The sequence below is a fragment of the Microplitis demolitor genome, chromosome 8 (assembly GCF_026212275.2).
Source record: "Microplitis demolitor isolate Queensland-Clemson2020A chromosome 8, iyMicDemo2.1a, whole genome shotgun sequence".
In the NCBI taxonomy this organism is placed as follows: Eukaryota; Metazoa; Arthropoda; class Insecta; order Hymenoptera; family Braconidae; genus Microplitis; species Microplitis demolitor.
This window is the reverse complement of record NC_068552.1, coordinates 16,990,639-17,018,175: the sequence shown is the minus strand read 5'-3', so window position 1 is coordinate 17,018,175 and position 27,537 is coordinate 16,990,639. Positions and strand designations below refer to the sequence as shown.

Sequence of the window (27,537 nt, the reverse complement as noted above, 5' to 3'; positions counted from 1 at the left end):
CCAGCCAATCAATTGTTAATTATTTTAGCTCTTACTTAGTAATTATAATTTTTTCGCACGTTATCACAAACAGTAATTTGATTCATGTAATGAGATTTTATGAATATGATAAATTAGTATAATAATAATAATTATAATAATAATAATAATAATAATAATAATAATAATAATAATAATAATAAGAATATGTTTCGATGAAATTTAAATTAATTACGTAGGATTGTACATATTTTTTTTGAATACATCTTAAAGATTGATATCATTTAAATTTTTGATGAAATCAAATTGATAAGATTTAAATATATATAAATTTATACAACAATAATAATCAATTTTAAATAGACATGTGTAATTAGTGGGACAGAATAATTTTCTGTGATTATAACTCATAAAATTATACAATCGTTAAATTAATTTTCGAAATTACAGAGCTGACTATTGAGTTTAATATGAAATGTAAATAAATATTGTGCTATTGTCGTAGGTTATAAATTAAACTTTACTCGCAGTAGTTCAAGATGTAGCTTGCGATGAGCAAAACTTAAAGTCGCACTTGAAAGTTTTGTAAAATTGCTGAGATCAAATGACCTTATAATTTATAAATTCATATATTTTTAAGTGACAATAGTAAAATATTTATTAAGCAATTTCTGGTTAAGTTATTCCACTGCAATAATTTATCAAAAAAAAATCTGTTCTAAGATTTCCATTCCCCCCCTCTAATAATAGAAAATTTAAAAGTAATTTTGTTAAAAATTTTGGCTTTTTCGCTTGACGTCGACATATTTAATTTAACATGATTATTATTATTCTATAACTTCATATATTTTTAAATTCCATCAATTCGTTCTGTAAAATTTTAATGATACTAAAGTTAGCCGACATCTAACAATTTTTGGATTTTTTTTAAAAACGACAAATTAAAAAAAAAAATATTTAAAAAATTGCACCTATAGATCTTTTAATTTTCTACATGTGCATATTTTTTTCAATTGATTCGTTGTAAAAAAAAATCTAAAAATTGTTAATTGTCTACTAACTTCAGGATCATGAAAAATGAGTGTGACTGCAGCAGATAAACAAATTTAAAATTATTAATAAATAGAGTAAATAATTAATAAAATAAAATTAAAAAAAAAATGCGCATTAAAAAAATTTAACAATTAATAAGTGCATTTTTGATAAATATTATTTTTGAAATAATTTACTCTATTTATTTATAGTTTTAAATTTGTCTGATGTCTGCTACATTCCCGCTCATTTATAACAATTTAAATAACCAATCAATTTATTTATAAAATCCTGTTGGATAGTACGTACAAACCAATATACTGATAAAAACGATAGTAATGATAACAATATTTAATGAATGAATAAATATAAGAGTGAATAATTATATAGAGACAGGTGTCGCAAAATTTTTGAGGTGATATGTCAACGTTTAATGTTACCTTTATTTATAATTCAAATAATTATAATTAATTGTAAAATTACAGAGATCATTTAATTGTTTACGGATTGTCAATACTGACAAACATTAAAACACAACGTTAATGCATTATTAAATATATAAAGTATGCATTGTTTAATTACGTTAATGGTTAAAAAAAATTTTTTTAAATGATTTGATCGGTAGACAAATAATATTAAGACATTTTTAAAAATTATACTAGTGAATTAATAATAAAATAAAACGTGTAATTAATAAAAACAAAATGATTTCGATGTTAAGTAAATATTTTCCATACTGTATCGTTTAAATAAATAGTATGGGTGTGTATAAATATTTTATTTACCGTATCGTCACTATAAATATATTTTTAAATATTTATCATTTCAGTTAATTGTCATCGTTTATGACGACTTGATTAAATCATTTTAAAATGAATTAGATAATGAAAAAATTCAATCTATCTAGTGAAAAATTAAAATTTACTACCTAATTGACGCTAATGACACAGTCATAAGTTTAAATAATTGAATTTATTAATTAATCAATTAATAATTCATCTAAATGACGATCGGCTGCCTGGCTTTTGATTTATTTATTTATTTTAGTGATTAAGAGTTATCACTTATCTAATTTTATTTTTAATTTTAGATAAGAAGTGTTTTTTAATTAAAAAAAAAAAAAAAAAAAAAAAAAAAAAAAAAAAAAAAAAATAAATAAAACACTTAATCATTGCTTGCAACCGGCAGTTTGTTCATTGCTATCAAGTGCTGGATTACTGATTGAGAATAACGATACTGAAGTCAGCGGACAATTAACAATTTTGAAATTTTTTTTCGGCAATTGAATTAAAAAAAAAAAAAAAAAAAAATGCACATGTAGAAAATTTAAAAAACTATAAGTGCAATTTTTTGAAATATTTTTTTTTAAATTTATCGTTTCTCAAAGAATCCAAAAGTTATTAAACGTCGGCTAATTTGAGTATCTTTAATAAGAAATTTATTTATATTTGTTTTTAAAAAAAATTCCACGCACTTAATTATAATAAATTTAATGATAATGATGAATAAAATGACGGGTATGCAAGTCGACGAATTTTCATTTTTATAAAAGCGGGCCATGTAAAGACGATTATCTTTCGATCGTTTTCAATAATATTATTTTTTTTTTTAATATATATAAATATATATTTTTTTAGCAATTGAATTAATTTTTTAAAAAATAATTTATTAGATTAATTTCCACGTAAAAGAAAAAAACGCGAAGAGAACTAAGTGAGTTAGAAATAAATTTTCTACTAAATAAAAATTAAACGAACGGGTCTAGTCTAACTATTTGATTTAATTTTAAAAATATAAGCCCGCGCGAAATGAGAGCTACGAGATTTAAAATTTATGATAATCAACTACGTTGTCCTAGTCTAGCGTCAGTATTGCGAGGCCTCGCTATCGATTCTCGGTGAATTAGAGAGAGAACTGGCGGGCCAGTTGCATAATGAATTGTTCGCTGCTGCTGCTGCTGCTGCTGATGTTGATGTTGATGCTGATGCTGGTGTTGATGTGGAGGTCTGTCGAATACGCAAGGAATGGCGATTTTATCCCAGGCGAGCTCGTTGATAGTGGCTAGTCCTCGAACGTATGCCACGTTCTCGGGAGGAGGATGACGATGATGTTGATGTTGATGCTGAAGTACAAGAGTTGTCCTGGCTGCTTGTTGCTGCTGCTGCTGCTGCTGATGATGATGTTGATGTTGTTGTTGGGCTGGTGATGTAGGAGGAGCATGAAGATGGGATGTGAGCCACGTCACGCCTGGCTCCGCTCTGTGTCATTTATTATTACTTTGCAACGCGGCGTTTATCTGCGCCCATAATTCTTTATTGCATGCGGGAGATCTAAAATAACAAGACAACAAAGATATTGATTAAGCGATTATAATTATTATTAAAATAATGTCTGTAAGAAATAACGATCCTGACCTTTTCATAGATTGAAGCCACTCCTTGAACTGCGTGTGACCTTCCGGTGTGATATGGAAAGCTGCCCGTGCTGCGCAAACTATACTCGCAAACTCTTCATACTCTCCGGACATTAAATGATACAATTTATGGTGCATACATTGAATGTACCTGGAATTTATATTTTATTAATTTACAATATTATTATTATTATTATTAATTAAAAAATACACTTGATTACAATTAGTAATAATTTCTTACATTTGCTGACACTTATGAACGATGGGTGCCAATAGCGCAGACCTCAAATGCTGCAAAAACATGGCAGGATTACTGCGGGAGTGAAAAGTGGCTGCTTCGAGAGCGACATCGTGAAGTACAAATGGACTGACAATACTGTTGACAGTGCACATGCACAGCTGGTTGAAGCACTGTGTGCCGAGACGTTTTGAAATTCTCAATAACCATTTAACATCCTCGCCATAGGGCGGATTCCTCGCGTACTTGGCTTGCGGTCTGTCGTCATGGACCCTGCGGGCGAGAGTTTCAAGTGCAAGCATACCAACTCGATAGGCAGCAACAAGTGGACGCAACTGCTGAGGACTGAAAGGCTGGCTCTGTCGATGCACTTGTGGCTGAGGTCTTACAGTTGAAATAATTGGCTGAGCTTGGACCATTGCTGGTCCCTGCATTCCATTGTGTCCGGGCATGGACCCTGCAACTTCTTGAGGTACATTAACCGGCATCGGCTGCTGCATTCCAAACATGTGATGACCTCCTGGCAGTGGATGTACATTCACTGTTGTCACGGTTGGCTGCGGGTAGTACTGCTGTACAGGCGGCGGCTGAGTCACCGGTGGAGGATGACGTTGATGCTGAGGGTGCACTTGGTGAGGCGGCATTGCTGCGTGATACATCTGCATGTGTGGCGGCGCAGGGGGCAACGCAACGCGATGTGGAGGCATTTGTCCACCGAATGCGGGGATCGGATGATGTGGATGAACGAAACTGTAAGGGCCGACAGTGTAAGGGAGACCTACGCCTGGCACTAGAGTCGTCATTGTAGGATGAGGTGGATAAGGTTGCGGCGGAGGCTGAGTACTGGTGACTACGACCGTCTGTGTCGGTCCTGGCATCATCTGGCCGATGTTTAAATCCAGTTGACCTTGTCCGGGCTCTACTATAAGGGCGCCGTTCGGGTCCAGTTGGAGATGATCGTGGGGGATGTCATCTTGCTGCTCACCACCGGGTGTGTGACGTAGATACAACTCGTACCAGTACTTTGCAACTTGGAAAAGTACTTCTGGATATACGCCACCACCTTTGGCTGTATTTTCCACCATAATGCAGGCTTTCTCAAGCATGAGATCGCTTTGTTCTTTACACTATAATAAAAATATAAGTATTTAATTATTTTTATTACTTAGTTTATTATAATTATAAAGTTTAAAAAGATATACAATACCTGTAGAATGGCTCGCTGAATCTCATTGGGATTGAGCGCATGAGCGTGAGGTAAACAAGACAATGCCAATTCAGCGGCAGCGCGAACCATGTTTGGATCACTACCACGGGATGATTTGTCTGCAATGCTGACGGCCTCGGGAGGCGTGAGGTGGCCTTCCCAGCTGTCGATGAGGAACCAGATAGCTGGCGCTCCGATTTCCATGGCCTGACCAGTGATCCAAGATACGTGACTCGAGTATGTACGACTGAGCCAATTGGGACTGACGCAGTTGTGAAGTCCAAGTGCATAGAGTCCAATTTGAAAGGCACACATGTGTAGCGCACGATGAGGACCATGGTGGTTTTGATTTGTTGAAGGCTGTGTGAACAATGATGTAGAGCTGCTGCCACCGGCTTTTAGCAGGACTATTTTTGCTAATTCGCACATAAAGTGGGCTCCGGCTTCGGAAGGCTGGTTGGGGATTGATGGGTACACCTTTTTGCACTTGTACCTGAAAAAGAAAAATAATAAATAAAAAAAAATAAGATAAAATGTTGAAAAAATATATAAGAAAATGAAAAATAATTTCATTCTTCTCTTGCCTGCCTAACCTCGTTTCCTTGGTCCTCGTGGATACCGGGGGCTGGGATGTCTGTGGCTGTACAGTGAGCGCACTCATACCAGCCTCCAATTCAGCGCTTGTGCTACTGTGTGGCCGGCTGCTGGTACCAGCAATACCGTCGCCACTACCACTGACGTCCGTTCCCGTGAGCGGTGACGAGCACACTTTAGCACGACGGAAACTAGCCAGTTGGCTCTTTGTTGGGGGATTAGAGCTGTAGTAACTACTGACAATCGGCGTTTTAATCAGCTGATGAATCTCTCGATCCAGCAGTTTGTCCATTATCTTAGCGACTTTTGTAGGTTCATCTTTGTAGTGGAGCAACAGCGTTATCGCAAGATCGCCCCTCTGTCGACGTGTGCCCTCACACAAGAGTGGATGGTCGGCTTCGCTGACGTTGGCTTTGAGACCGAGCGCAGCAACCGCCGCGTCGAATCCGAGATTCTCATCATCTTCATTCGTCAGCGTCGACCACTCGCCTTTCATTCGCAATGTATTCAATGCATCGAATATCAAACTCGCCAGCATTATCGGCAACAATGCGTGCCCTCGTGACCGCAGAATACCGTCACGAAGTTGCTCTGCACGCTGACGCAGCATTGCCAGTTCAGCTGGGCCCAATGGAATCCTCTTTAGCAGTCCTACAAGTTCGCTCTCTTGATGTGCTAATTTAACTTCCAGCGGTTTAGTGCTCGCCGGTGGTCGTGCCATTTCTAAACCAAATAGACCTACTCTGAATGCCAGATTGTGGTGCTCGAAATTTTCCATCAGCACTGTGCAGAGGAACGCACACTTTGCCAGGGTTGCCGAGGCTAAACAAGTCAGCTGATGGGACGCCGGATTTACCGGCTGTTTTTTTCGTTTGCCTTTGATAAGCACCGGCGGCACTTCTATCATCAAATCCGGCGGATGCGACAGCAATTCTTCGGCCAATTTAACACTGAGAATACACGCCTCCCGTGTGTGTCCATGAGCATACAGACCTTCCGCTCGTGCGAACAAAATATCCCAGGGATCTTCGGTTTTCCTGAGGTTTCCTAAAACGGCGCTTGCACTGGCGCCACCTGGGCCATCGTTCTTGGCATCCTTGACTTCAGTCGCGCTCATATTCGCCATGGCCTTTGAATCGTAGTAGTAAAAATTGTACTCATCTCCAGAGGGGCTGTCACTGCTGGATGACGAACTTTCATCCTTGGACGGTCGTCGCAATGGGTCTTTAGCTAGACTACACTCAGCAGTGTCTCTTTTATTATTATTAACAGGTGGTATTTTATTAGGAGCTGCTGATGCTGTTGAAGTACTGGCGCTAGTTGCGGCGCGACACAATGTGCTGCACTTGGGATCATTGGCGACTTTATTGTTACAACTATCACTACTATCACTGTGGGTTTCGGACGAAGCATTTGAGCGGTGCTTGTCCGAGCCTTGAGCGTTCTTCAAACTGACGTTGCTGTTAGACGATGACTCGCTGCCGCCACCCTCTTGCGAATCCGTGTCGCCGCAATTATTCAACTCTCCATACTCACGGCGAACCAAATCAACCTGAGATGACAACGGGAACGACGGGATATTAGATATGTCTGCGTCATTCTCACAGAAACCCTCCGAGCTGACGCTACTCCTATTACCATCATTACCAGCATTATTACCGGCATTGTTACGTGAACAGAAACCAGGAAAATCACGTGAATTTAGTCGTTTACGATCCATATAACTGAAATCAACAAGACCCACACAGTGAGAACGCCTACTGTGATGATGAGAATTTGGTGGTTGGCAATTTAATACCGCGGCGCTTGAATTAACTTGATTAACTTCAGTTCTGGAATCGCCAGCATGACGAAAACAAGTAAACGGACAGTGGTACATTGGATTACTGCCAGCTGTGTAAGTTATACCCGGTAAAGTGTACTCATCCCAGTCGAGATAACAAGCCTCGAGTGCGGGTTTAAATCCCGTGAAAACCTCGATGTCAGTTTTGAGTGAGTCTTTCTGAGGGCCGCCGTGATTGCGGTTCTGGGTATTATGAGACACCGAGCCACGGCTCTTGGTCACTTTGTCAATTACTTTCATGTGCCAAGCTGTGAACTGCCCGTGCAGCATCTCGCGTTCAGAGGGCGACAGACCTGGATTCAAAGCCGCTAATCGCCAGAGTACGACTATCTCATCACAGAGAGAGGAACACGCGTGTTGAGATGCATGAGCATTGCTGTTCATGCTGCCGTGCTTGCCGCCTCCATGTCCAGTCCCATTCAGCAACGCGATCTTGGTGTTGAACCACCAGACGAGGAACTGCTCGCATGCCATGCACTCCTCGGTAATGATCTCCAGCAGTGGGATCGCGTTGCGATCTGTGCGCTTGAACATCTCGCGAACTATCGAGAGCAGATTCCACATACCCTCGGGCTCGCGACCCCTCAGTGGACGCAGCAGAGAAGTCCATTCTGTTGCCGCGGGTGGAGCAGTCGTGCTCAAGTAGTTGACATCGCTGAAGACTATAGGCGCGGGGACGCAAAATTTAATAAGAATTTTCTTAATATTTCCGTGCAGTGTCTTCTCATCCAAGTACCAAGTCGTCTGATCGTGTGCGGAAGCTCCAGCGGTTGGATCTGGAGCGCCGCAATAAATGTTTATCGCGCTCGGCTGAGTCGAGAGCAGCTCGTCTAGCAGACGCTGGGCTGTGGGCAATATCTGCTGCGGCAATTCGCTTATCAGATATTGAGCGAACTTCTGGAGTTGGTCGCGGTGTAACCGTGACAGTGACTCGCTTACCGGCGCACGGAGACATACTTGAGAGGATAAGTGGATTCTGTAGAGACATACTGCAACTACGTGAGAACACCAGTAAGCGGCGGAAGTACAAGTACAGTTGCAGGATGTTATCCTTCGGCGGTCGAATGTTACAGATACTTTGAAGGGTTCTTTGCTGGCTACTGTTCCTGAACATATTTGAGTATTTATAGTGGCACTCAGATGAAACCCTGCGAACAAATTAAATCCACGATTTAACATAAGATATTTATCGATTGCTTTACTATACACAGAAAAAAGTTATCTACGGAACGTGGATGTTTTAAAAAATATTTTCTTGACTCAAGATAACTTTTTTTCTGTATGTCGTTGATTCACTCACCTATCTGTAAGATATCTTTGACACTTCTCGTACGGAATAAATTTTCGCCTCGTTGAAATTCATCAGCGCTGCCATTAGCTAAGCAAGAGTAGAGTCTGATGTCCTCCTCATTGTCCGGAAAACTCCAGAAAGCTATTCGAAGCTGAAGTTGCTCGGGAACTGGTGGATAGACGTGCTCGACCAGCTCGAAGGGTATATGAGACGCGACACATCTCGCCGAGAGTTCGCATAAGGTCGGTACTTGTTGTTTATCTGTAAAACAAATATATAAAAAAAAATTAATTTATTATTATTAGTATTAAATACTGACTATTTTACTTTTTATGTACTTGAAGATCGTAACGTTTTGCGCAACGAAAAAAAAATTGGAAAGTAAAAAATCTACTGGATGACTAGATAACTGAAATGTTTTACACGTAGATGCTGATATGTCAGCCGAAAATCTTAGGCCACCTCTTACCTCCGAATCTACCCTTTAAGCACTCAAATTACATAAATTTTTTTAGTTTTCGTTGTGCAAAAAATGTTCCGTTCTTCAGGCACATTACTTTTTACCAACAATTCAAAATAAAAATAATTTCAGTATCATAATATCGTTACTTTAAAAAAATATAAATTATTTAATGCAAAATGTTATTTTTTTTCACCTGATAAAGGGAAATTGGTCAAGGCAACTCTGTTTATATATTTGTCGAGAAGGTAATTTGTTATAGCGATAACAGTAACACACTACTGCAATTACTAGTATGTCGGTAGAGTAACCACATTTCGTGACAAACTTATCACTCTCTCTTTCTCTCTGGTTGTCGTGTTAAATGAAATTTAGTTCCGTAGGAAATAAAATTATTTTATTTAACGTACCAATAAATCGATAAACTATCACTTATTTACAGTTAATTTTTATGCTAATTTGTTGCTCCTTTCGTAAAATAAAAGAAGGCAAGTACAGCCTCAGTGAATTACTTAAAAGTTTTTCATTTAGCTAAAAGTAAGATAAATTGCAAGTTTGAATTTTTTTAGGAAAGGCGAGAGACCGTACGAAATATTCGGTAGGACGAAAACGAATTGCCGTGATGTCAAAGCTCATACCTCACTCGGAAAATAATGGCCGTGTGGGTTTTTCGCCCAGGAAAAACTAAACGTGGCAAAGCAGTAACGCAGAATAGAATCCCACCGAGTAGAGAAAACTGTACCAGCATCAGTCGAGCTACCAGCAACACCAACCAACCGAAGAGTCACTGGAATGGGTTGGGCTCGTGGATAGGAAGCTGTGTGGAGTCTATGGAGGCGATACAGCACACGGTTAAAGAGAAAAGGGTATAAAATACAATATAACTACTGGCACTAGCACTAAAACTACTTCTACTAGTGATACTGGTTAAGTAGAATTGCCAGTGCCGAGACTATTTCGACATGGAAACTCTCACTCACCGACAAAACATTGATTACCGTCGAGTTATTTTAGAGAATTGTCAAAGCGTCGAGAGCTGTTTGTGCCATTACTGCTGTTGCTGACCGAGCTTTGAAGCTTAAAATTATATAATCAATAAATACTTAGTTTTTTTTTTTTTTTTTAATTAATGCGTGGCAACAAAAATAATTGCGAAGCTGTAAAACATTGATAAGTTTCCTGTATCATGCAGACGGACATTAAATTTATGCGAATGTCGTTAAAACCTACGGTAGATTATTATTCAACTTTTCCATCGGCATAAACATTTAATGCTTATTATTTATTTATATTTATTGTTACTACTGTACTTTAAGTATATATGGGATTGGTAAAAGTAACTTGTGTAGATGTGAAGAATGTTTTTTTTATATTTATTGCGACAGATGAAATACTTATGGCTGTTAGCTGTTATTTAAATAATAGTTTATGCTGGGATCTAAATATTGATGACAATAAATATCGTTGGTCTTGATATTATTATATATTATGAGTAAGCTGAAGAGTGTGGGAAGAAAATGAACCCTCGAAGTCATAATTCAATTATTGCTCCCTTTTCCGCGAGCCATAAAATAAAGCGCGATGTGCTCTGCACTAATAATCTCATCAATTTTAAGAACGACCGTATAATTTGTGTAACAAATACTCTTGGACGCTGAATAAATTGCGTTTCTAGTCAGTGGAATGATTTATTTTAAAATATATATAAGTTTTCTTGTGAAATTTAAACATCAAAGCCGCGTTATAAATTTATGATACGAAGCGATATGATTTTTAAAACTGGTGACGAAGAATTTGCATTTAAACGGGTGGTGATTTTTTTAAAAAGCTTAAAAATAAACATTAAATTAAGTCTTAGAGCCTTGATATATAGGGAGAGTTGATTCGGGTAAATAAATATTATTCAGTGGCTTTTTATAGAATTCTCCCGCATGCATTTAACACTCATTGGCTTCAATAAATTTAATCAGCAGCACTTTCACTGTTACAATGTACGCCAGAGTTATGATGAAGAGAATAAGAAAATTCAGAGATCAATGTACTGGAAATACGTATAATTCACTCAGTTGCTCGGTCTGGTGTTATGGGGGTGTAGGGTGAAGCGTGGGAAGAAATAGTAAGAGTAAGTGAGGAGATTTCGAGAAGTAGAGAAAGATATTTTGTTGTAAATTATTTTTCTTTTGAAATACTATTACTGCAAGTGCATCTGATATTTCAGGCGATGCAGGTGCTGGTGATACTGGAAGAACTGTGGAATAACATCGAGTTACAGTAGTGGAAATAAATTTACGATGTATTAGCATTTATATGAAGAAAAGAGTTTTATACAGAGAGCAGTCCATCGACTCGTGGAAAATAAATACAATAAAAGTAAATTGAATGAAAAAATTTAGTAAATGATTATCGGAAAATGCTAATGTCTTTGTGCTAAAATTCTAAATAAAATAGCAGGAAATTCATTATTTTTATTTTAAATAAATGAGATTATTTATTTTGGGAAAATTGAATTTATAATTTATTTAAAAATTAACTTGAGAGACTCATTTAATGACTGGATAATCATGTGGATCATCCATTATTCAAAGTAATCAACGACGTCAGATTTTATCTCACTTATCTTCTCTATTTTAGTTGGGTAGTTTTTAAAAAAATTCTCCATCATCTCACCAGCGAGATTACATCGCGAAAGTCCATTAAAAACCGAACACCCGGTGAAAAAATAAGCTCTCATCGAGGCTAAAAAAATTTATTATTTTTTATTCGATTTTGCTTGCGCTGTTCACTTTAACTCGGCGGATGATTGTTGCCACGGAAAACGGGGCCAACGGCAGCAAGAGAAACCCAGGATGCGATCCTGAAAGCTATGAGGTGAAATATAGATTAAAGCGGAAATAAGTGAAGGAGAGATAGATGGAAAAAAAGGGGGAGATGATGTAAAAATGAGTATGAGAGAAAAGAGGGAAAAGAGAAGAGAAGAGAACTACAGGATAGGATGAGGTCGAAAAGAGGGAATGTCAGATTAGAACATGCCAACCCGGTAATTGAGACAAGGGAAGCCTTAATGACCTACTTGGCGCTTTTCATTCTCTTTGAATTCTGAATTTTCATTTACTTTCATCCCAAACTATTTACTTTTTAAATATAAACACAAACATAAATGCTAATTTTAATATAAATAATTTAATTTATTAATTATAAATGTATTTTTTAGTTATAAATAAAATGAAATTAATTAGTAAAATAAAATATTTAGATGCGATGGTTATATATTTTGCATAACTGAGTAAACAACAAAAGACACGAAAGCAATTTTTGAAAAGTATTCAGCGTAAAACGGGGAATCCTACTCGCTTGCTCACTCACTCGCTTACTTTATCTTGAATAGTAGTATTCAGATGTGATGGCGAGAAATTTTAATGCCCGGGCGAGTCCGGAAAAACAAGAGGCATTACGCAAATGAGGAGGAGAATCTCCCTGTCCTATGCTATACCATCCAATCTCTTCTTTTTAACGGTTTTAGACTCAAGGATGCGATGTACTGACTATATACTCATCTACGATTGCAGAGACCGAACAATAGGTACAATGCATCATACTCCAATGGGTAAAAATAATAATAATAATAACAACAACAACGACGAGCACTCGATCATTATGAAAAATTTCGTAAAATACAATACAATTCAATCAACTGCTAAATTAATTTAGCATCACATTAATTATGATAATAATTATTGAGTAAATTGTACGCTGCTCCAAAAATTTAATAAATATAATTTTTAAAAAATAATTAGTGATCTTGTGATAAAAGCTTAATATAAGTAAAAAATATTTTTTATCAGTGAATATGTACAAAAAATTTTATCATATCTAATTCACGGTGAATAAAATTATGTTAAGTTCATTTGTACATTTAAGTACTTTTTTTCCCCTGGCTCTGAAAAAAAAGCGTGTGCGAGTATAAAAGGGTTTGAAAAATAAATTACATATATTCTAAAAGATATTGTACTCTATTCAACGTGGCTCGTGCCGAAATACTTGACAGACTAAAAAAAAAAGTCATCAGTAACAAGAGGTAACAAAAATTTCTTGTTGCTGTGTTTTTTTTTACATTTTATTTTTTGGTTACTACAATAAATATGCAAAGCTGAATGGTGCGAGGATGAATACCGGTCTTTGAAGCAGCTTCAATGATTTTCACACAGGAACCCTGTAATTTGTTACACATGCTTGATGGACAACGACCCGGTACCGATCAAGGTTATTCAAAGTCACTATTAATTTATAAATTATAAATTAAAGATCAAATTCCCAGATAAAAAATTAATAAATAAGTGAATAGAACCGTAATTACGATGCCTAGACTTTGAATAAAAATATATGAACACATCAGATATGTTCTTGCTAAATTGTTATTTATTTTAGACGGCTGAAGATAACTGATTCGTTAACAAGCAAATGGTAATTAATTTACGAACATACCTACTGCACAACTAACAAACATACAGCAGCAGGCAGAGTACAGTGCGGTGTCGAATAATGTACAGTATTAAATTAATAAATATAACAGACATTAGCATCGAGTTTCTTCGAAGCTCGCTAATTAACGAAGCTCGTCGTGAGACCTGTGCCAAACATCACTTTTCATTGACGAAGACGACCGATAAATAAAAACCAAGAGCTCAAACCAAACCTCGGTCAGTGAACCAAACTTGACTTAACTGGTGCTGATGCCGATTGGTGATGGTTCACGTTGTGAGTCACGAGCAAGACGTAGAGTAACTTCTCTTCTCGTGATTTTAAAACTTGTATAATAGTCCTCGGTCGTAAAAAATACTTGAACTAAAACTCCAATGAAACCGGCATTCCTCAACAAAAATCAACATTTGTATAATTTATGAACGCGATGGTTAGCAAATATACAAAAATAGTTGACAAAGCTTTTGTAATAAAGTTTGCTTTTAAGATATAATAGAAAGTTTGAAAATTTGCCTTGAGTCAACTGATCCGAGGTCCTTGGACTCTGACGAGGTTAAATGTTTGTACGTATCCAGCAACGCAACTATCTGCGGCTGGCATAGCACTAACAACCTCTACTTCAGAGACTGAGACCGAGACATTTATGAGTTGTTAGCATCAGCAGGTGTGCATCCATGTACCAGGATTAATGATCCCAACATCGGTTAATCATTACTCAAAATTTACCAATAACAATAATGATAAATAACCACTCGAACGAATGATAAAAAATTAATGTGCTCGGTAATATGCAGCTTATTTATATAAACGTCGCTCGCTCGCTCGCTCGCTCATATATATCTTTCTGTATATATAAATGTATGCATGTATGTATGTGTTCTCATGTAATTTAAAAACAGTTTATGGTGGATCATCATTACATCCTACTCGGTGCACTACACTCAGCACAATAACAACAACCGGTACGATACCAGATACGTAGGAGGGATAATTATTTTCCCAGAAATTGTAACGGCGTCAAGTTGCGATGAAAAATTATATATATATATATATATATATATATATATATATATATATATATATATATATATATATATATATAACGGATAAATAATTATATTTAATCCTTTTATGTAAGAGCAGGGACGGACTAAAAAGGCGAATGAAAATTAAATATTTTAATGAACCGTATGAATAAAAAATATTTTAAATTACAATTTAATTTTATTTTAATGAGCAAATAAATTTTTTAAGAGAAGGAGGGAAAGTTGGTGGGCGAGAGGAGAAGGAGGTAGAGGAAGAAGATGATAATTTCCGTGAATTTCGAACGACTGGTGAGTATTCCCAAGAGCACTGAGGATCGACGTTATACTCAATTCAGGATTTTGATTGTTGAGGAGGATGCACATGGATGTGACTGAGTCTCTGTATCAATTTAGAGTGTGTGAGTATGTATGTATACGATGAAGCAGCAGTGCAACGTACGTAACTTCGATACACCTCAATAAATTGAATTTCTCCCTCGACACGAAGCCATCGAGAGGAGTGGATTACTCAACCCATGCAATTTCTTTTTCTTTCAGTTGCCGGACAAATCGAGAGAACAAAACTGGACGTAAACTCGCGGTTACTGCTCTGGCTTTGTTTTGTCTACAATCACAAGAACATATATATAAATACATTTATAAAAGTTTATATACAATGATGATGCACCTGGGCCAGAGAAAGAAAACGACCTTGTCACGACGACGATTGATTTCAACGGTGCACCTGTCGCTCTTTTTATTTAATTTCATACCAACTTTATTACTTTCTCTCTCTGTCCTTTTCGATCCGTCATCAACAATACGTGCTCGAAAGAGAAAAGAAAAATATATATAAATATACGGGCGTAAAATCTATATATAGATGTTCGGTATTATTCGGTGGCGTAAAAAACTCGGCACTTTTATAAGTGCAGTAAAAGTGTTCTTAATAATTTAAAAAAAGTTTCCTACGTCAAGTTCTTTCAATGAAGACAATAAAAAAAGAATAAGGAAAAAAGGAGCTTTCGTCAGCAAAAATTTGGTCGTCGAACGTCGAAACTGCTTGATAGCTGGAAAGTATATACTTGATGTAGGTTGGGAAAGGCAACCAAAGAGGGAGACATCAGTAACTACAAGTTTATATAAAATATATGTATGCATATACATATATTTTAATAAAGTATAAAAGAAAGTAATTTAGAATTTAAACTGGATATTTCACTGGGGAATAAAAAGAGCGAATGTTCGGAGTTGATGATGCTGTCTCTGTTAATCTTAAATTCTCTCTCCCGAAACTCTCATAGCAGCAGCAGCTTCTTGATCAGTCCACAACTCCAAGCAGCACACGAGCATTAATGGCCCTAGATAGAATCCACAGTGGATCGTTTTATATATCCATCCCATAGCAGCAACGGAGGATCGATACCGTTGCCCATAGCAACGCTGGGCTGCTTCTACGCGGAGGGATTGTACGAGTAGGATACATCTCAATGCGACTCCTACCCTTCGCTGCTTCCATTCCATATTTTCTAGCTCCCTCTATATCTATCTCTATATACACTAACTCCTACACTCGGTCTCTACACACTCCTTTATTGCCCCCGTCTTTATCCTCTATTTTCTTTTATGTCCTTTTCTTTTTCTCTCCCCGCGAGCCCGTCAAAAATAAATACTTTTTCCCTCCTCTGTTCTTATTATCTCAACTCCCTCACTTTCCTCTTTCTTCTTCTTCTTCTTCTTCTTATTCTTCTTCATCTTCTCCTCGTACTTATTCTTTATCTTATTCTTTGATGGAATAATAATCTCCATTGCCTTTCTCAACAACTGGCCTTTGTAGGTTGTCTGTGTCTGTGTATCACCGTGTTGATTCACTCGCTCACTCACTCACTCATATCAACAACAACAGTAACTCCCTCACGGCCTCGATTTCTTCGATATAATCGGCAGGCCTTTGTTCTATACAGCATCACGATACAAAGGGTGAATCAGCCCTTTGAGGTACTTGATATATATATTTATATATACATATAAATCTTATCTACAGGAAAATAATTACACTTTTAATTTTACACTCCGTTAAAGCGCTTTTTTTCATCTGCAATTATCTCATGGAAAAAATAATCATTTAAACATTTTACTTTAGCGAAATTGTTTTCATAATCGAAAAACGATAAACTTTAAAGTGCATTTGCAGCCCGACGTGACCTTGGACCTCAACGAGGCTTGAGTTGGCTGGAAAGACAAACGACAAAGTGCAGAAGTGTGGGGCTCGAGACACGTAGAATAGAAGGAACAAAAAAGTAAGGAAATTAAATAAGAACCTTCTGAAACCGCCCTCGAGAAGTCTTATCTTCATTTGGTTATCTCTTGGACTCACCCGAGAACTCACTCATCCACTTTTTATCTTTTCTTCTTACTCCTCATTGCCACTCTATCGATCACGTATTTTCCTTTTCCAATCAAACACTATATCCGACATCTACGAGCGCATTTTAAAGTTAAGTGATGTTTAAAAATATATATACACATACATTTTCTTCTTTATTTTTTGGTAGACGATCAAAGACACGTCTCCGTCAATTTATTCCGGTCGATTAATTCGAAATTTTTTTATTCCTCCTGTATTTTTTTTCATTCTTTTTCATCTACAAGCGCACCAAAGGAACCTGGACATTGATAAAGACGAGGTAATCATGCGGAAGATGACAAACGTAACGTCAATTTTTCAAGTGTGTGTATTATATACACACACCGACACATGTGATCGTGTGTCGGTGTACTATGTAGTTCGTGAAAATGAGAAAACCGAAACTGCTGACTTAATGCTGATGCATTTGATTTAACTTTCTATGGGTAATCAGTGAGATTGCTCGGAAGACTAATCTATTTAATCCTGTTCTATAAGATGATAAATCAAGTTGAAAAAAAAATAGCTAAATAGCTAAATAAAATGATAAATGGCTTGCGATAAGAGCTCTAAATAAGTATATTTATATTTAAGTTTTTTATTTATCTCCAAGTTCAGACGATGATTTACAATTAGCAAATTACATGCAGCAGGCTCACATGTACATGAAGAATATATGTCATGTATGTTAAACAATAAATAAAATGATGAAGGAATTAGCAGTAAGGCGTTGAACGATTCGTCTGGAATACAAGCATTGCCATGGTAATGGCCGCCAGGCACGCAAGTTAAGGGGCGCGATTCAAAGTAAAGTATACGAGGAGTAGAGGAACAGGAGGTGCAAGGGCGAGTAGACGGTGAACGGGGATGAAGAAAAACGAAGACGAAAAGTCTATAGAACTGGCCTGGATTTCCTAGGGCAAAGCTTTTACAAACATTAATCGATTAAAAATTTTTTCCTAACTCTGTCTCTCTTTTTCACCCTCACTTCAGCACCAGCAGTAGCGGGAACGACAGCTTAAGCCGGTGAAGGCGGGTTAAATTGAAAAATAATATTGTGCAGAAAAATAAAATTCCTTGCTCTCAATTTGTACTTTTTTTCTTGCCCGTCATTCTTAGCCGTATCGACGGGCTGTATGAGGTGGCGGCGAAATGCTACACGCAAAACTTTTATTTATCGATGCTAAACATATGTAAGTACTTTGGAGAACTATACACTTGAGCCAATACAACGACAGCTACAGCTAAGTATTGTACACAGAGTAGGGTCTACGTGAGATCCTTTGCACCTGCGACTGCTATCGTTGCTTGTGGACGTTTCGCATCGTATTATTTATTCATGTCGCGTCGTTGTAACGGTCGTACGTCTTGCCAACTACCGTCCTACGTACACGTACTGCTATTATACACAAATATACTAAATAATAATAATAATAAAAATCCAGACATAGTACTTTTTATTCAGTGAATGTATATAATATTGCGGGAAATTATTTTATTTTTTAGATATTAAGGTTACGGCAGCAGTGAATATTGAAGTCGGTTTAGGTAATTAGAGTTGAAACAAAGAACTAGACGTAAAACTCTATATGTAAGTATGAATTTTTTATAGCCTGATAAATTGTTTTCAACAGACATGCAATAAAGAGAACAAAGGCTGGAAAAACTTTGACGATCCTCGTGTTTCGATTTCCAGCAATAAAACACGGGTAAAAATTGTATAAAACTTTAAAAGGAAAGAGTGTGTTCAATATACCTACAGAATACAGAGTAAAGAGTACAGAGTACGGAGATAGAGCAAAAGGAGTTTAAGACTTATCCGTCTTTAGGACACAGAGGAGAGCTAAAAGTTTAGCGGCACAAAAGAGGCAAATCGTGAATCTCAGAACAAAGAATGAATGTTGGTCGAAAGCAGGGTCCTTGACTGTTGTTTGTAAACAACCAATCCGAGAATTCAAGCTCGCTGTTCCTTTTGCCAAGATTGAATCTCCCTGATATATACCAGCGCCGGCATCCTTCGTTCCTCGAAACTCATTTCTGTTTCTCTATACTTTTTATTTTTTCCTTAACTTTTTACCTCTCTCCATTCGTCCTGTCCCTACTCTGACTACTCGCAATCTCTTATAGACACCAAAAGTTATTTTATTTCGGTTGCTGACCATCCAAGGTGCTGTGTAGACTTTACTTGAGTAGAGTAGCAAGAAATCGGCACTGACCTCCGACATTCTCCTTGGCTTTAAAACCGTCTGCTGATACTTACATCCCCTTGCCCCTCCTTCTTCTTAGTCCTCTTCTTTTGCTTTATACTTCTTCACATCTATACTAGTGTACAGCACGTTAGGCTATAGAGCGGCGCCAAAAGATCCTTTCAATGAAGGAACCCACGTCGGAGGAGGTATAAAATGGAATCATGAAAAAAAACCAACACACACACACACCAGAGTACTATACCAAAGCAGCAAGTAGGGGACGAGAAATAGCAGACTCACCCTGGCTGCTGGTGCTTCTGGCAGAGACGGGATTATAGTGCTCGGGAATAAAAATAAAAATAAAAAAAAGACATAAAAAAGGAAAACCAGCTAAGTGACGGTAGACGGGACGTGTATACCAGGTGCATTGACTCAGGCTAAACCGGATGTCTACTACCTGCGGGTCGTCTGTGTATTCGTGGCTCTTATTCACACCGTTAACGTTGCCAGATATATACACATATATCCATTAACATCAGGTATATTTATATTTATACCGGAGTCGATAGACAGCAGGGTTAATTTGGCTGATAACCATAGTAGCGCAAATTGCATGCCTTTAAATGTCAATCAACGTACGGCCTTGTTTGTCTATAAGTATCTATTTATTTTTCTTGGCTGTTATTTTCTGCTGGTGTTGCTGTTATTGTCGTTGGTGTTACTGTTGCTGAAGAAAAAGAGAAGGTTGACTTCTGTCCAGCAATATAACTCACTGTCTTCGTTTATTGTTGATGGGAGTATCCATAACGGTTAACTGGAGCGTCAATGACATTTGCAAATGGCGTCTGGAAACTCGAGAAGTTACACACGTCATACTATACACCAAGTGCTGGAGTTGTGTATGGAGGTAAATATGTATTATATGTACCCACGGCATTGGTAAGCACATATCATATGAGTGTACACTTATACTTATACATATGTACATCTGTACGTGCTTCCAGTAAAGTCATTGAAGTAATTGAAGACCACGTAAATAACAGGTAACATTTGCGATCATTTTATGCATCTGTTACAGCTCGATATAATATCCATTATGTTTAACTGGAAAACCCGTCTCTTATATATTTGTGTATAATTGACCGGATCAATAATTGAGAGGCATAAAGTATACAATAAATTAATATTGTATGCACATATTACTGCACACACGTACAGCGGATAAATGTCGTGCGTGAATTGTTGGTTCGCTGGTTCGCGAACCGAAGGTTTTACCGATATTAAAAATAACAGTACTCTCGTATATTTTCTTTAGTCAATTTTTCATCAATACAACGCGCTGTAAAAACAGATTAATCAGACACAAAAAAATAATACCGTTTTTTTTTCTTGATAAGTACCTCAATTTTTTGATCAATAAATAAAGCGGTGAATAAAATAAATTTGCTGAAACATTTTATAAAAAATAAATATATCAATTATTATATTTTAAAAACAATAATAATCTGTTTTACGCATGGAAAAACTCCATTCGATAATTTAATTTTGGTAAGCACACCGTAAAAAGATTTGTACATCACTGATGCTTTCGAATGTATATAGAGATGTATAGATGTATTACTCTATGTTTCTGCACTTAGGTAATATTCCAACGATAGAGAGAATAAGTAACGAGATTAAATTTTCGGGATATGTAGAATTAGTGAGTATGAATGTTTGAAAGGTGCATCCAACACTCTGATGATGATGAGTCTTGGGAGGCTTAGCTGAGCTTTAATTAATTGCAACCGGAAACAAGTGGTGTCAGGGGTAAAAAAACGCTTAAACGTTAATGAGAAGTCGGATGATATTCGAATGTAATAGTAAAAGCTTAAACGCAACGAGAAATTATATGAAGGTAACGCTACACTCTGTGTGAAGAATAAAGTGGTGTGTTGATCCGCCGGAAATTCAGAGTACAAACATACATACACAGCAAAGTACACAGAGCAGCAATAGCAACCGCGATAAAATATGTATATATAAATGTATACCCGTATGAATAAACGTGGAAAAGCGAAGGAAAGTAACAGTGAGCAAACTTGTCCGGTTATTACGTGTATAGAGGGCGCAATTCCATTGTTCTGAGCTTATAACAACTCGTGGCCAGGTGTGCAATTCGCCTTGAGAATGACAAAGAAGGATACGGTTTCAACATTGAGAATACGTAACTTACAACGTACGCAATTATCTCAATTAACAATGCGACTATTTCATTATTTTATTATATTATTTATTAATTTTTCTTCCTTTGGCGAAAAGAAAGTTTGAGAGGAAAATTTAAGTTGATCCTTAGCTGTATTGGCTTATCGAACGGCACATGGTAAAAGGGCAAACTATGTAATATATATATGTATACACTTATATATGGCGTACTCAACCACAAAGGATCGTGTTGGATTTTTCGTTTAACGCTTTCACGATGACCGATCGAGCGAATAAAATCCAAAGGCTGCCGAAACGCAATTTATCCATAAAATTCCTCTACTCCACTCTACTTGCTGACGTAAGCAATCAATTTGCAAATTCAACAGGCAATTTCACCTCAAAGCGCAAATACAACCATCATCTGTTTATTTTTCTTCGTATATTTTTATGAAACAAAATATTACATATATTTGAAAAAAAAAAACATGTAATTGCGTAAATAAATAAAAGTTTTATACAGAAAGGTATTTTTGATTCACACCGAAATATAGGCACGCGATGATATCGGGGCCGAGGATTAAGGTCGATGTGCAAGGTCGTAGCCTAGCCTGCACATATTTATCCGACTCCGAGGACATAGACGGAGCAAAACGAGCCAGGAGTATTACAGCTAATTTAGTCCCTTGCAGTACACGGGCTTGAGTATGCATATGCATACATACAGATGAATATGTAGCTATGAATGTATTTAACAATGTATCAGAAGCTGGCTCAAAATCTACGAGTGCGTGAACACGCCTCCCACGACACTACAGGGGCGTTTAATTGAATTTATGGGTCATTATCAAAATGTAAACGATTGCGATCGATGATAATGTGGAGGACATAAATCCGTCGGGCGGCACGACCGCTCGTTAACCAGCCGATCCTTTAGTATAAACTCAACTCCGGCACTATGCTATTATACAACATCACACTGCATGGCACGTATGTAAGTGTGTGTACTGTATAGTAGTTAAGTGTAGTGCAGCTGAGGAAACGTGATGGGTATGTATAGAATGGCCCACGGACCAACTGCCGTTCTACTCTGCAACCGCTGCTACGTGTGGTCGACCAAACTCATCCCAACGTCTTCGACCGCAACATCAGTCTCAATCCTGCTCCACTCTGTCTCTTTTACCCATCAACCCAAATTTACTCTCTACGATGTTATAAAACATTTATATAATATTCTCATTACTCTTTGTCTCATCTTTATTTCATTTTAATTAGATTATATATATATATATATATATATATATATATATATATATATATATATATATATATAAAATAAGTTTACTCCCATCTAATATTAATTACATTATAACACAAAGATGAGGATGACATCAGCGGGAAAATAATTACTGTATATAAATGTGAAAAATATTCAGGAAAATAAAATGAGTAATAGCGTTGGGTAACTTTTCCGCGGATGGCAAATACAGGACATTACGTAGTAGTAGAATAGCAGTTTGTAGGGATATATGGAATGGAAAAGCCTGGTCGGCAGGTCGGCTTCGCGAAATGAAAGCGACACGGCAACGGCACAAGGTTTAAAGCACCTATATATGTATGAATGTATATAGTTTTAGTTTTAATGGTAGTAGTTGTAGGTTTGGTTGTGCGCGGGTGCAAGCACGATAAAACTACTCACACAGCATTTGGGTATATGCGTGCACAAATGGCGGTCGAGCGCATGCACGTGTACAACCTAACCGTATACACACAGTACATAGTACCGGTAACATCGACCCGGGAGTCTTGCTAGGCCCACCACCTCCACCATCACCAACCAAAGCAAGCCGGCGCTGTCGACTCTTTGTCACCCTCCGCGGCCCGTACCAAAGCCTTGTCAGCCCCCGCGAACCACCCACGGTGTACTATCTCTTTCTCTCTTTCTCTCTTTCTCTCTCTCTCTCTCTCTCTCTCTCTCTCTCTCTCTCTCTCTCTCTCTCTCTCTCTGTATACTATTCGCTGGTATGGTAGCTCGTAGTCAACGTCGACTTCGTCGTTTTCCAACCCCTCGAGCCCCATACCCTCATTACCGGTCTCATCGCTCGCGTGCAACAACTCTACTATCGTCATTTTTTCTCTTATCTTATCCAGCTCTGCGAGAACACTCGCGTGACACTTTCTTTGATGAGCTGGGTATAAGTATAAGCAGCCAGCTCAGAATGTAAGGTGTCTCTCCGCGAGCAGACATGAAATAACCAAAGAAAAAGAGAATCATATATAGTTATATATCTATTGATGAATCAATAGAACCGACGTGTCGGGTGATTCAGATGTAAATCAACGGTATCTCTCGGTTACGGCGATGGCTGAGGAAAAATTATTTGCACAAGCACAAAGAGTAAGAGTAACACGTCCTGATTCTCTAAGGATATACAAGTTTCTTTGTTTATTTTTTTGTTTCCTTTCAAGTTATTCCTCGGCCTCGAACCCTTCGTCCCAGATCAAGGACTCACTTGGACTTCTCTTGTCCCCGTCTCGCTCTCTTATTTTCCTCTCCTTATTCAGCCAATCCTCAGCAACCTACAGTATCGTTTCCGATCGCTTCAATCCCGATTGGAAAGTCGTATTCAGTCTCACGAGTCCCGATACTTTTATTTACTGAACAAGACAAAGGAGACTCTAGTGTGTACGTGGATATAAAGAACCAAATAAAAAAGTATACACTAAATGAATGATACGCTAGTCGCGCTGATTCATCACTCCGATCACGTTTTGAGGATGCAAAAAAATTTTATCAGCAGAATTCATTTTGGAGCTTTTTTTTGTTTCAATATAATTTCTTTCTTTATTTATTTTTTTTTTCGTGTGTAGCCTCAAGCCGATTGTATCTTCTTCATGTAGATAGAAACGTACATGTATGAGTCTGTATATATATATATATGATTTGAGTTTTATTCCCAAGAGCCAGCAGGCTTTCGCGACTCCTTCGCCAGACTGCCATCAGCGGTAGCAGTAGGAGCAGAAACAGCAGCGTTCCTTTGTTCTATACCTCCAATGCAATCTTCCAGTTCTGTTTCTCCTGAGGTCTGTTTATCTATGTACTTTTACCCGTCTTTCCGTCTCTCACGTTTTATCTTTTTCAAAATTCCTTTACTCTTACATTACTTACTGTCTCATTTCCTTTACGTATACGTGCACCTATACCATGTTTTTCCGTATCCATTGCAATCTCCTGGTCTGATTCCCGCCTAAATCTACCCTCCCAACTCGCCTGCTGAGTCAAGAAGTACGTCGACGTCGACCTACCCTTATATTCAGCTTACCCATGATATATACCTATACCTACAGCTCTATTATTTTTTCCTTTTTCTTCAACTTTCCCATCGCCTCCATCGCTCCACAAACTCCCGCCGTTGCTAACGTCATTCACGTTACCGTAGAGGGCTTTAACCCCGTTATTATTTCATCCCCATTTATTTTACTCTTATTTTCATTATCTTAAGCTATATTTATTTTTATTTATTCTTTATCTTTTGTTACTGAATTTAAAACAAGATTAAAATTAATGGGGAATGATTAAATGATAATGAGGATAAAATATAAATTAAAAGACTTGCTAATTATAATTATAAAGTACTCGGGATAATTTTTAATTATTGTCAAATTTACTTTTTTTAACTCTTGTTGTTATTTTTATTGCTATGGCTATTGTCATTTTTTAAATTTATATTTAATTTATAACGGGTTGAATTAGCAGAATGGACTGTAATGATGACGATGACGATGACGATGACGATGACGATGATGACGAATAGAATTATGAGTCAAGCTTTAAGTGTACGGATACTGACATTGCTATATAGAGAAGAGGATGACGTTGGTGCTCGTTAAAAAGAGCAACACGCCGTGATGGTAATGTTCTCAGTCGTCTCAAACGGGAGAGACACGCGACCAACGTGTTTACGCGACGGAGTTCCGCGAGGATGCACATGTACAGATATATAAATTTTTATGTGTGTATTTATATGAACACATACATGTGTGCTCGTATGAACGTGTGCAAGTACAGTGAAGAATGAATAAGAGTTTAACTGAGAATGAGTTTAAGAAGGAGAGAAAATCAAGGCGGAACAAGTCTCGTCATGCCCTCGAGACGATCGTTAATGTTCCTAGGGTGGACAATAGCTTCACGTGGCAGTGACAAAGAGTCCCTGGCTCTCTGTGAGGCAATTTTACAACATCTACAAGATATTTTCTTATTTACTTCTCTCATACTACTTAAGTTATTCTTTGTCTCTTTCGCTGTGGGCTTCATCTACTTAGTTACAGTTCTCCCCTTTAATTCTTAAAAACGATTTCATCTGCTCGCTCTCTGTGTCAGAAAAATTTTAAGTCACTGACTCAGAGAGTGCACAGCAATATTAAATTGAGAGAAAAATGATTAAAAAAAAGAAGGGCTTTTTATTCGTATTCAGAGACCCGTAAAATGTAACCATCGATCACTCAATGATAATAAATGTTTCTTTTTTTTTTTTAATTCAATAAAAAACGGTGACCGTAGCTACACAGTATTGTGCTGCAAAGGATCGATTAAAAAAAAAAAACGTTAACATGACAAAAGAACTTTTTGTTGACAAAAAAAATATTTTTTCTTCATATTTTAATTTTTTTTAAATTCATCTGACGATATTCTTTTATTCTTTGTCATTATAAGTTAAAAAAAATATATATCTTAACAATTACGGTTCTAAGTGGCCGGAAAAAAAATTGTAAGGGAATTTTTTGTAAACTAAAATTTATAGCAGGGCAGCCATAGAACGCAGGGACAAAAAATGGATAATTACATAGACCGGTAATAAAAAAATAAAAGTTGAAAAAGTAAAACTGACCTTCGGATTTTTTAGAGATGCCAAAGCCTGCGGGCAGTCGCCTCCATCCACGCCAGTGGTTGATGAGAGACTCGGCTTCGCTGCTCCAGCTGCAGAGCGAGTCTTCTTCGAAGCGATCTGAGTCGTCGAAGGAGTAGCCATCTGCCTCAGCCAATGCCTCCTCCCAATCATGGATCGCCCGTGCCTGTGGACCATCTACTCCAGTAGTAGTACCTCCTCCAGCTCCACCGTTGTGATTATTGCTGTTGTTGTTGTTGTTGTTATTACTGCTATTGCTGGTGTGGTTACCGGATCCAGAACCCGCGCCGGGTCCAGGTCGTTCTCCTCCAGGTCCACTTCCACCCACCACCACGGGGGATCTCGCCAGGTTGCCCGCCAGTTTAATTGTCGTACGAAATATCGCGCGACACCACGGGCACTTCTGGATCACACGCGTTTAATTCACGGGACGATCCGGCCCCCCTCGATTCCCCTGATGACGCCACTTTAGCGACCTTCCGCAACCTCCTGCTTAAACAATCACAATATAATTATATATTATTTTTCATTTGCATATTTAAATATATCTAAATTTATATTCTACAGTTTAAATAAATAAATTTAATATTATTTAAATGTATAGATATATATTCACACGGCAATTCCCTTTTGTTAAACGATTATCCTTAAAAGTATATTCATGTTTTTGACTACGTCAGGTCATGGCAAATGGAGACAATGTAATCCCGACGGTGAAGCGAATAATTGATTATAGGATTCGACCATTCATTATATTTGTACAACAATGCCTATTAATTTTGCTGTTACTGACAACCATTTTGAGTTACGACTAATACGATATATATTATTGACGACTCTAATTACGGATTATTAATTTATATAGATTATATGTATTAGTATGACTAATGTCAGTTGAACAAAAATAAATATATGCAACAATGTTTACGACAATAAACTTTTAAATTAACTATCATTGCAGTTGTTTTTATTCCTATGCAAATGTTTTTAAATAAAACGTAATATTTTTTCCCAGGAAGTAATGTGAAAAATCTAAAGCAGGTCAACGTCGTAGAACCTTGAAAATATAATTATCCTAGTGGTATTTATATCTACAAACCGATGAACGGCCTTTCACTTTAATCGCCCAGTAATTCGCATCCTTATTTTCATTGTTTAATGTTTTTAGTACACATGTACTTTCACTATGAGCTAACAACCAAGAGTTCAAGTAAATCCCGTGAATCGATTTAATCTCCAGTGATCTGTAGCAAAATAACCACAAGCTCATATCAAACTCGAAGGCCAAA

The 27,537-nt window shown here is 37.2% G+C and overlaps 1 protein-coding gene across 1 annotated transcript; it reads right to left on the bottom strand.

Moving 5' to 3' along the window:
- Positions 1 to 194: 194 nt before the first annotated feature.
- LOC103578843 (zinc finger SWIM domain-containing protein 8 homolog) lies at positions 195 to 27,047 on the bottom strand. The gene is made up of 8 exons (XM_014443042.2): positions 27,042 to 27,047; positions 26,231 to 26,651; positions 8,607 to 8,858; positions 5,463 to 8,454; positions 4,870 to 5,362; positions 3,666 to 4,789; positions 3,426 to 3,575; positions 195 to 3,341 (listed from the first exon to the last, which is right to left on the bottom strand). The coding sequence occupies exons 1-8, from the start codon at positions 27,045 to 27,047 to the stop codon at positions 3,275 to 3,277; spliced, it is 5,505 nt and encodes a 1,834-aa protein (XP_014298528.2). The 3' UTR covers positions 195 to 3,274.
- Positions 27,048 to 27,537: the final 490 nt, after the last annotated feature.

Excerpts from the sequence above, each read along its gene's own strand:
- LOC103578843 (XM_014443042.2), bottom strand. Across the intron at positions 5,363-5,462 it reads ACGAGGACCAAGGAAACGAG|GTACAAGTGCAAAAAGGTGT; the intron begins GTTAGGCAGGCA and ends TTTCTTTTTCAG. Across the intron at positions 4,790-4,869 it reads TTCAGCGAGCCATTCTACAG|TGTAAAGAACAAAGCGATCT; the intron begins GTATTGTATATC and ends TTTTTATTATAG.